This window comes from Melospiza georgiana, chromosome 3 (genome assembly GCF_028018845.1).
Source record: "Melospiza georgiana isolate bMelGeo1 chromosome 3, bMelGeo1.pri, whole genome shotgun sequence".
NCBI lineage: Eukaryota > Metazoa > Chordata > Aves > Passeriformes > Passerellidae > Melospiza > Melospiza georgiana.
In genome coordinates, this window is record NC_080432.1 from 23,525,533 (window position 1) to 23,536,516 (window position 10,984).

The following is a 10,984-nucleotide window of genomic DNA, read 5'->3' on the forward strand; positions in this document are numbered from 1 at the left end:
CTCCTGGGAGCTGCTAGAATTCCCTGACTAGCACTTGTAAAGCTGGAGCAGCAGAGCTGCTAGCATTTTCTGTTTCCTAGAATATTCTTCTGGCCATTTCATGTCTTCCAAAGTCAGTGTGTTCTGGTGATCAAAGTCCAGCAGGTGAGGATATAAATAAACATGGCTCACAAACAGTGTTTTTTCTCTTACCAAACTACTCTGACTGTTCAGGAGGGTAATGGCTACAGTCAACAGACCCCACACATGCAACACTGACCTTTCATTTTCTAGCTGTGGAAAATGTGCTTTGGCATTACTCAGGTCTTTGAATAAAGTTGTATAGACTTTATTGGTCATGCTTTTTCAAATATATTATTAGCATACCCTCTTCTAAAAAGTCTGTCATTGTCTTTACATAAACATATATTTAATTTTACTCTGCAGTAATAATAATAATACATATTTGCTAATGTAATAATTCATAAGGAAGTAATAGATTTGCCCTTGCCTATACAAACACTATTTTCCTGTGTTGTACACAGGCACTAAGATATGTATTATTACTAGGGTTTCTTGCAGTTTGTGTCTACCCCTCTCTGTAACAAAACCCCCTCATTTATCCAGTCTTAATACACCTTCAATCTACCCTTCACATGCTTTCTCAAAAATGACATTATGTGAAAAGAGAGGAAACGTGGTATCTCAACTTTGGAGCTTTAGATTTTAAAAATATGCTCCTTCACGTAAGGAAGTTAATGAATAAGGCAGATGGAAGTATCAGAATATTTACCTAGTTAAAAATTGATGCAGAGACTACTAGTCCTTTATTAAGTTCTATTTGTCTGTTTCTCTTTTTAACTTTGCTGAATGTTTTCTAATAGTATTAGAAATGGTGTCCAAGTATCAAAATTGAGACCATTTAATATTTTGGTATTTAATACCATATTAATTTTTAGTAGCAATCATTTTTTGCCATACTGCTCTATATATGAAAAGAACTATCATATGCATATGTGGAGAGTTGACACAATCTGATAATGACTTTTTTTTCCATTTGAATTTCATCACATTAGACTCCTTTTGGTATAAAAATCTATAAAACACAATAAGCTGCAGGATACCAATACACTAATTTTTGAGGTATTTTGCCCCTCATCCTTTTCTATTTTCCTATAAATGCACGCTTCTATGCAGCTGAAAAAGTGCAGCGTTTAGTAAATAGAACAACACAAAAGCCAATATTTAGAACAGGAAACTAATGAAAAAACTATCACTGATCACCACTTTTAGAGCTGAGCAGCACCATGTTAGTACCATAGTAACTGAATTTAGAAACTGTGCATTTGTTTCAGTTGTGGATTTAGGTAAACTCTGTCTTTTTAAAGAATTTCTGTAAACTTTCTGGTTTTCTAATCCCTTGGCTAGTTTCAGGCAAATTTGACAAGGAAGAAGACGATAACATAGCACTAAGCTTCATATCTGACATGAAAAGCTCCACTAAATAAAAAAAACAAAAGAAAGAAAAACTATCTGAATGCCTCCCTGCAGTGTGGGAAAAGCAGGGAGAAGATGATGTTCAAACAAACCAACTGGGACAAGGTCCAGGCCACAGAGCAGCCACAGACCAGCCTGTCCAGTCAAGTCTGCACACGTGCAGCTCCAGCCCAAGCACAGCACACAACACCTCCTTCCATCCCACAGGCCAGAAACAAACCTGGTGAAAAATGGAGAGGGAAGGAGGAGGAGAGAGAAAACAATGGCATTAGAATATTGTGGAGAAGAAAGAAATGATGAGAATACCATATTGCAGACATTTGAGGAAGTAGAGATGGAGACTGAAGCATTGGGGAAGACAGAAATACACACAGCTCACCACAAGAACAACTTACTGAAAACTTGGCTTTATTTGTTTAACAGCTTACAGAATTGTACAAAATTCATCACACCTCAGCAGATAGCCTGCATACCTGGGGAGAAAGGGAATGCTACAGATCAGCAGAGGGAGAGCCTGCCCTGCAGAAGTTATCATTGACAAAGCTGCCTGAAAAGGCTGCAAAACATTCCAGTAAATTCCCTACTTTAGGATTTTTGGGCAATCTCCACCACAGCCATGCATGCGAGAGGCAGAGGGGACACTGGTGAGCTGTGACAGTGGAGGTGACACCAGCACAGTTCAGCAAGACCCCTGTGGTATCCAGCAGGCACACTGATGGGGCATGCTTCACATTTCATTTCAGAATATCCTCCCAGGAGCTTATCCTACTTTTCCTGTTTTAGCCAGGGTGGGTCAAAACACCACATTAGTAACAAGGTTTGTCATTCAGCTCCTTATCTTGAATCTCATTATTTCTTTGGCAACAGGAGTTACAGCATTTCCTTTATAAATCAGATTTGCTGGAGGGATTGCTAGCCAACATCCCAGGCACAGGTTCCTGACAGCCAGAGCAGGCTCTCCTGTCCTGGGAGGCTCAGAGCCCATGGAAGTCTGGGCCACAGCTATGGCAGAGAACAGGAATAACAGCAGAAACAGCTCCTTGCTGTGCTGCAGCTTTGCCACAGACAAAATCACAGTAAATGGAGTAAAAACTGCTCTCACCATCAGATGCCAGGCCTGCCCACCCCCAACCCTGCAACAGAGATGTCCTAGGGTAGAGATCTATTTTTAAATACCTACATAGCATTGGAAAGATCAGTCTGTAAATTCCTGAAATGACTGCATCCTCAGCCTGCTGATTTTTTATACAACAATCTGTGTATTATCATTTCACTCTTGTTGCATACTTTTCACAGCTTTAAGAAAAAATATCATGCTAGTGAGATACTAGATGGCCAATAAAAACTGCTAATTGGAGTTCTAGAATATTTTCAACTATGCTGAGGTTCCTGCTTTAAGGAATCAAACTACAAATTTGTAAGCATGATAATTTAGCAGATTATCATTTCACCATGGAAGAATTAGAAGCCTGTTTCAAAGTTTTATTAATTCAAGTCATAAAAAAGTTACAGCAACTTCAAATATGTACAAACTGCCATAAAAAGGTTGTGTTCAGTTACACAGGAGACAGTCTCATTACAACATGGCTACAAAATCATTACTTTCAATAAAACTCCCACAAGGGTAAAATAACAATTTAGGCATGTATGCTCCAAAACCCTAGTAACAGCAGTTGTTGACTCGTTTCATCATCATAAAAAAATAAAATCAGGGAGCAACAGTTAAGTTTTACTTGAGTAAGATGGGGCATTTAACTCTCAACAAATAGTAAAAGTAGCTGAATGGTTACCAGCCTTGGCTGTTAAAGAGTTTTAACAATCATTAAGCGAGCACAATTGCCTCCCTTTCAGGAGGAAATTAAGATTCATGCCTCCAACGTTTTTGTTGTCTTCTTTCTTGTAATCTGGTTTGCCTTCAGTTGATTTAGTTAAGCATTCAGCCCTCTATGCATTTCATTCATTTCCTTCACCTGGAGGGGAGGAGACAGAGGAGAGATCAACATCTGTGCTGTTTCTAAACTTTAAGGCTTAGTAAATCATTAGGACTTAACAGCCTGGATTTTCATTAGCAAAGAGATTTGATGCAACACTAACAGAATCAATCGTGACAAACCCACGGGAGGAAGAAAAAGGAGAAAAAAAAAAAGGAGAAAAAAAAAAAGGAGAAAAAAAAAAAAGGAAAAAAAAAAAGGAGAAAAAAAAAAAAGGAGGAAAAAAAAAAAGGAGAAAAAAAAAAAAAAGGAGAAAAAAAAAAAGGGAGAAAAAAAAAGGAGAAAAAAAAAAAGGAGAAAAAAAAAAGGAGAAAAAAAAAAGGAGAAAAAAAAAAAGGAGAAAAAAAAAAAAGGAGAAAAAAAAAAAGGAGAAAAAAAAAAGGAGAAAAAAAAAAGGAGAAAAAAAAAAAGGAGAAAAAAAAAAAAGGAGAAAAAAAAAAAAGGAGAAAAAAAAAGGAGAAAAAAAAAGGAGAAAAAAAAAGGGAGAAAAAAAAAGGAGAAAAAAAAAAGGAGAAAAAAAAAAGGAGAAAAAAAAAAGGAGAAAAAAAAAAGGAGAAAAAAAAAAAGGAGAAAAAAAAAAAGGAGAAAAAAAAAAAAAAGAGAAAAATAATCACTACTTAGGGCACATGCAGGAAGCAGGCAATACTGTGTAGCTGCTACAACATTGTTTGGATTCCTCCACAAAAGGCTCCACACCTGGGTGAAGCACCATTGGGAATAGCTTCTCAATGGGAACTGAGAGATCCATGCAAATACCTCAGTAAAGGCCTTGTCACAGAACAAGACTATCAGCACTTCCTGTGGATTGCACAGCCCTTTGCTTTACAAATGTAAAGCAGAACTTGCAGAAAAACCGAACCCCGCCCCCTAAGCCCTGGGAAAAGCAATCACCAGCTGCCTTTGAAACTAGTGCAGAACTACACAGAGGTGAAAACTGGCTGCAGAATTTGAATACTTTCAGTCTCCTTGAACACACCTGAGGCACCCAAAGCCAGTTTTTAACCTAAAGCAAACTTTAAAGTTTCTGGATTGTGGTCAAGCTCCTCCTTCCCACACATACACCAGGAACAGAAATTAATTACCTCAGCTTTCACGTACTTCCCTTTCCTCCTCCTTGTCAGGACCTGTAACAGAAGGATGCAATATTTTTAAAGTCTTGAAATACAAGTAACTTTATCTGGTTTTGAGTTGAAAAGCACCAACTTGGAGCTGCCTGTTCCCTATCCTTCCAATGTGAGGCAGGAACAAAGGAGGTTGTTTGTCACTCTCAACTACTTTAAACCAGGAAGAACTTTGTTCACCTCTGTGAATTGTTCCCATACTTGTTTTCCGGGTGACACCCTTCAGCTGTAACCTGAAACAGTGACAGCGTGCCCATCACCAGTTTCCCACCTCCCAGGACTGAAAGAACAGGCCAATTTGCAAAGAAAGACTTTCCATCAGAACCCAAACACGTGTGCTGTTACTTCCCAAATTGTCACCAGCACCATTCTGCTTTGCTGGAGCTTACCAGGACAACAATTGCAGCCACTATTGCTACCAGTACCACCACAATGACAGCAATGACGCCGGCGGTCAGGGACTTCATGGAGAACTCTGGTGCTATTTCATCAACGTAGTAGACCACTGTCTTCTCAAGCTTCACTGGCTCGTTGTCAATGCTGACGTTTATCCCAGCATTATTATGAAAGATGGACTGACCTTTCACCTAAAGTAGAGAGGAAAAGACAGACTTGCTCATTCACATTGCAGTAAGGCATTTATCTCATCACAAGAATAATTCACCTGGCTTTAGCCAGCACACCCGAGTGCAGTGCAAGACACAAACCCAGCCTCTGGTTTGACCCACGACACACTTACATCTTTCTCAAAGTAGTAGGCCACATCAGCTATATCCACATCTCCAGCTAATTTTTGTGAGGCGTTTTGCTTCAAATCAATAGTAATTAAAGGGTTTTCATACTGGAAAAAAAATAATGTGGTATTAAGAAAGAGATACTTTGAATCCAGCTATTGAATAATCACCAAAACATTATGATCCAGTTTGTGAACTTGCATCCTGGATAAAGTCTAGAGTTCTTGAACCCAAGCCAACTGTTTACAGTAGGATTCAAATTCCATTTCTAGTGAAGCAAAGAAGTTATCTACAGACTAAGGAGAGCAGTGTCATTTCTCAGCATTTCTGTTCAGATACAGCCATTGGCTAACTGCTCACCATTTTGAGAGCTTCTACTAGGACTCATGCTGTATTGCATCAGTCAAACACGAGTTTTAAAAACAAAATGAAGTTCTGATACTTTGCTACACTCCCTGTGCCCCTTACCAGAACATTGGCTATGTAGCGGCTATCCAGCTGGTAACGACTGGTGATGGTGTCCGTGAAAAACCTGCAAGGACACCAAAGCCATGGCTGTAAAAACTGCATTTTGTCACACATATCATTTGACAAGTAGAGAAGACTGGTGCAATTGTTTTCTCCTGCAGTCTCTGTCGTGGGTGGAGCTCAGCTAGCACCTAAACCCTCACCTCATCTTTCACTCACTTCCCCCTAGCAGGATCGGGAAAAGAATCAGAAAGGTAAAAGTAAGGGAAAAAAAAAACAAAAACCAAAACAATCCTCATCGTTTAAAATAAAGACAGTTTGGGAAGTGAAAGGGCTGGGTGGGGGAAATACAAAACCTCAAGTGATGTAAAAGCAGTCAGTCATCACTGGTGGATCAACGTCCAGCCAACCTCTGAGCAGTGGCCGCTTGGCAAGAGACTTTCCCCCGGATTTATTGCTGAACGTGGCATCATACAATATAGGCTATCTGTTCAGTCAATTCAGGTCAGCCTGTCCCCCTCCCAGCCTCCTGCCCATCCCCACCCTACTCACTGGGGCAGCACAGTGAGTCTGAGAAGGCCCTGGCATTATGTAAGTGCTGTTCAGCAGCAGCTAAAGCACTGGTGAATTCATCAGCACCGTTTCTGTCTAAAACACAGCACCACACCAACTGCTACCAAAAAAATTAACTCTGCCCCAACCAAACCCAGTGCACTCTCTTCATGCTAGAGTTCAATAACTCCCAAGAGTGAAGATGCACTTACTGTAAAATAATCACCTGTGTTAGACAAAAGAGCTTTACAGTGTGAAAAGCTCAGAAGAAGAGCTAGAGGGCAGCAGCTTTTGATTTGGAAAGGAGGCGACCTAATAGCGACAAGTGGGGTTTTAACAAAATTGAAAGAAAAAAAGAAAAAAGAAAAAAAAGAAAAAAGGCTAAACTCTCCTTTTCCTCCTGCTGCTTCTATGTAGTCATTCTGCCATTTTTGTCAGTTTGCTTCCTGATCAGTTTCACTCAGTACCTTCCATTTCTTTTAGTATATTGATTTGAGGGGAGAAAAAACTAGCAATTTTAAATGGAAGGGAATCTCTTTAGCAGTTACTTTGTTTCCAAATACAAATAAAAGCAATTCTATGAAGAATCTGCAGCTTGCTTCTAAAATGTCTTACAAGTGAGTTCACAGGTCTGTCACTGCTTATAGCAACTATTTAGAAACACACTAGATATCTAGTGGGACATACATACACTACCCTGACATATTACTATCATCACTTACTTCTTTAAAGATTCAGCGTTCAGAGGAGCATTTCTCTCAGCATGTCTCATTTCAATGATGATCCACCTGAAGTACAATGAATATTCTTGAAGTACATGCATGTAAAACAAAACAAAAAAACTAACCCCAGGCTAAAAAACCAGAACAATGAGAGAAAACCAAGGCAAGCAAAGTCTCTCCCAAACCCACTCAACATCTCCTTGTTTCTGAAGGAAAACCACCCCAGCCAAATAACCAAGTGTTGATTGCTCCATCTTCATTCATCCCCAGTGCATCATTCACACAAGGCAGAGCCTTACACAGGAATGTTTTCGTGTCACAGCACACCCTGTTGAAAAACTTACATCGTTCTGACTAATTGATTGCACTTCAGGTCAGCATCGTGTTTGTCAGTTCTCCTAACTCCAGCTGTGTTCACACACCAACAGGTGGTTCCATTGCACTGCTTCGCCTTGAAAGCGCCGCTGTTTTCACACTCGGGATCGTAAAGACCATCGGTATCTTCAAACGCATCTTTTGGTTTCTCACGACGACCCGACTTGGAGCCCATCACTTCTGCTTTCATCAGCAGGCATTTCGAAGTCACTAAAAACAGCCAGAAAGTCGCATTATGCAGCGGCAGAGTACGCATGTCCAAAGCGGAGCTCCGAGTCCGCACAAACACCGGGTTACACCAGCGACAACCAGATCCGAAGCCATTGCACGGCAGAGCAGATGGCTGATGTGTAGGTCGCGTATAAAATCAGTACAACTGGGCTATGGCAGCCTCTCAAGGCAAAGGCCAACAAACCCAGCCTTGGGATTTACAGTTTCCATTCCTCACAGCTCATCTTGAACCCAGAGTGGGTCTTGTCTAGAGGTGTCCCCTCTAGATTTGTAGGTAAAGTGAGGATATGTGCTTGTAAGGAAGCTAAACGTTCATCTTCCAAGAAATTCTTGCCACTGGAGGACAAATACTGAGGAGCAGGCGTGAGCCTACATCAGTACAAGCAGAGAAACCCTGATCGCTTCTCTTCCAACACCAGTTGACCTGGGAGACCAGGAAGAACAACTCCTTCCTTGCCTCCATTGTTTGCTGGGAGCTCAGCGGTCATTCCCACAAATCCCCCGGCGCTCCGCGGGCTCCCTTCCGTGCCACCCACCCTGCCGTGGCCCTTTACTCACGGGTGGAGCAGTCCACGGTGGCTCCGGAGCCGATGGCTTGGCAGATACACCGGCCGCTGTTGTCCATCCTGCAGTCGGTGACGCGCTTGTTCTTCTCGCACACACACGCTGCGAGGGAAGCGCGGCCGTGAGGGGCACCGCCATGCCACGGCAGGACAAAGCGGCGCCGGCCCGGCCGGGCGTGGCGTGCCCGCTCCCCCGCGTCCCCCCGGCCTCCCTCCCTCCTTCCCTCCCTTCCCGAGCGGCGGGGCTCCCCTCGGGGCGCGGACAAAGGGGCGCTATCGGGGCCAGACCCTCCTGCCCGCTGCGGGGGAATAGTGTCGCCTTCGGGGCACAGGGCGCCCAGCCAAGAGCGGGGCCCGGAGGGGTCCCGGGACGCGGAGCTCCCTCAGGAGCGGGGTGCGGAGCGGACGGGCCGGTGCGGGCACTCACAACTCTGGGCGGCGGTGGCGGCAAGGCAGAGCAGCAGCAGCGCGGCCCCGCAGAGCAGCTTCATGGCTGGGGAGGCCGGGGGAGTTCTCGGGGCCGCGGGCAGAGCGGGAGCGGTGTGTGCGCGGAGCGGCGGCGGAGCGCTGTGAGCCGCCCGACAGGTTCCGCGGGTGCTGGTGCTGGCTGCGCCGCGCCCTCCCGGCTCCGGTTACACCTGGGAGGACGCGCGGGGGGAGCGGCAGCGGCAGCGGCTCCTCCCCCGGGCCCGCCGGGCGCGCTCTTAAACCACCGCCGCCCCCTCCTCCCGCCGCACCTGGGCGAAACTGGATGGGCAGGGCGGGGCCCGTTCCCGGCCTCAGCAGCGCCTCTCCTGCGGGAGCCATGGGGGAGCGGCCGTGCCCGCTCCGCAGCCGTGCTGTGAAACCGCCCCGCCTGCGCGGAGGGGGGCGGCGAGCCGGGGGACAGCGGCCCCGCCGCCCAGGGGAAAGTGTTACTCATCCCGGGAGCTCCCGGGCGTGTTTGTCCTGTGACACACGGGCAGGGGAGCGGAGCCCTCCCGGCTCGGGGCTTCCCGCGCCCGCCGCTGACCTTCGGAGCCTCGGGGCGGGCCCCGGGCTCTTCCCTCGGGGGTGCTTCTACTCCCCGCTCGGCGAGCTGAGAGCGGACATAAAGGGGCAGGGAATACTCGCAGGGAATGCTCGCACTTTATAGTGAGCTTTGTTCGCATCCAGGGGGCCGTGTGAACTACTCCGAGCTTGACATAAATTCTGATAATTCCTCAGTAAATTAAAAAGCTGATTTTATTATTATTATTATTAAAATGCTTATCTATATAGAATAAATACTTTCGTAAGGTTCTTCACTGATCACGCGTTTAGTTTTTATTTTCGGTTTTGGTTCCTTTCTGGAATACATAGTAGATTTGCTCTGTTTGCTCAAGGTTGCCCTGAAGATTCGCTCCTGGTACTGCAGGATCCTCATTTCCTCGCTCCGGGAAAAGCAGTCCCGGGTGCTTTGTCTCTGAGCAGCGCAGCTTTGTGGGAAGCTACAAAATGGGAGGTAGTGCCAGAGCCCAGCCAGGTTGCCCAGGAGGAAGCACGGGAAAAGCCGGCTGCAGGCTTTAAGATGGCTTTCCAAAGTGTAAAAGCAATGTCAAAATGGAAGAAAAAAGATAGGTATGGTACTCTGGAAATGCTTTATGAGCCTTGAGTTTATTTATTCAGCTAAAAATATGCATGGATCTTTCTAAAAGGTAGCTACGTTAGCACCCTAGAAAAACAAGTTATTTTAGTACAGGATATAACCAGAATGACATCCTGCCCAAAGACTTGAAGCTTCCTCTTACAAGTTCACTCTACAACAAAAAAATGTCTCTGCTTTTGCATGTGGAGACGTCAGTAAGTGAAACTGTTTGAAAACTTTGTGTGACTGAAGTGAAACTGCCGGTGAGCTATCTTGGTGTTTTTGTCTCTGTGCAGCTGTGTTTGTGTTGTACCTGGTTTTGTGTGTTGTTTTCATCTCCAGAGCCCTGCTGCTGTCTCAGATGGGTCCAAGTTAAAGGAGTATGGTTTTGCTCTTTGGATTTGCTCCTGGTACAGCCCAAATCAGAGTTTTGCGGCATTTGTCTTGATTCTTTGTGTGGTTTTCTGTGATTTCTGATTGACGATAAGTATATTCTTCGATACACTTGGCAAAGACTCAAAAGGAAAACTTGGCCTAGCAATATGAAAACTTGACAAGGCTAAAGTCTCAGATATGGACTTTTGTATGGCTTTCATCAGGTGATGGCATTTTCCAGAAAGATGAGTAGGATCAATAAGCTCAGAAATGCCTGCCTTACTAAAAACCTCTTACTCCATGTTAAAGTACTTTTTTTGTCAAGATGAGACAAAAACAGAAGAGCTCTCTTGTCATTATGGAATTGTCAAGCTCACCTACGTAAGCCTTGATAAAAGGGACCAATAAACTTTATGATAGGCTTTTGCCTTTATTTAATTTATTTTTTTAATATGTAAATATTGAGGAACAGAACAGGCTGGGTACAGCTAGTTCCCTTTCTTCTCCTGATCCTTGTTCTGTGCCTAGTTTTACAAATCTAAGCAGTTTTGAAATCTTGGGAGTGACTACTACTGAAAGTTGCCCTCCTTCTTTCTACAAGCACCTTCAAATACCACATAGGCATATTTTTATCAGAAAATAGCTACAACCTTTAGTATCTAGGAGCTGAATGGTCTTAGAGTATTTGTGTGGACTAGAGCCTCTCACAGTGTGTTTTGGCACTGTTATGTTGTGACATGTAGTAAAATGTGAGTTAGCACCTGTAGAAA

At 44.1% G+C, this 10,984-nt stretch overlaps 1 protein-coding gene across 1 annotated transcript; it reads right to left on the reverse strand.

The window, feature by feature from the left end:
• Positions 1 to 2,944: 2,944 nt before the first annotated feature.
• Positions 2,945 to 9,040, reverse strand: EPCAM (epithelial cell adhesion molecule). The gene is made up of 9 exons (XM_058019896.1): positions 8,661 to 9,040; positions 8,229 to 8,611; positions 7,409 to 7,649; positions 7,065 to 7,130; positions 5,791 to 5,854; positions 5,328 to 5,429; positions 4,978 to 5,175; positions 4,550 to 4,591; positions 2,945 to 3,446 (listed from the first exon to the last, which is right to left on the reverse strand). Exons 1-9 carry the CDS (start codon positions 9,038 to 9,040, stop codon positions 3,405 to 3,407), a joined length of 1,518 nt encoding a protein of 505 aa, XP_057875879.1. The 3' UTR covers positions 2,945 to 3,404.
• Positions 9,041 to 10,984: the final 1,944 nt, after the last annotated feature.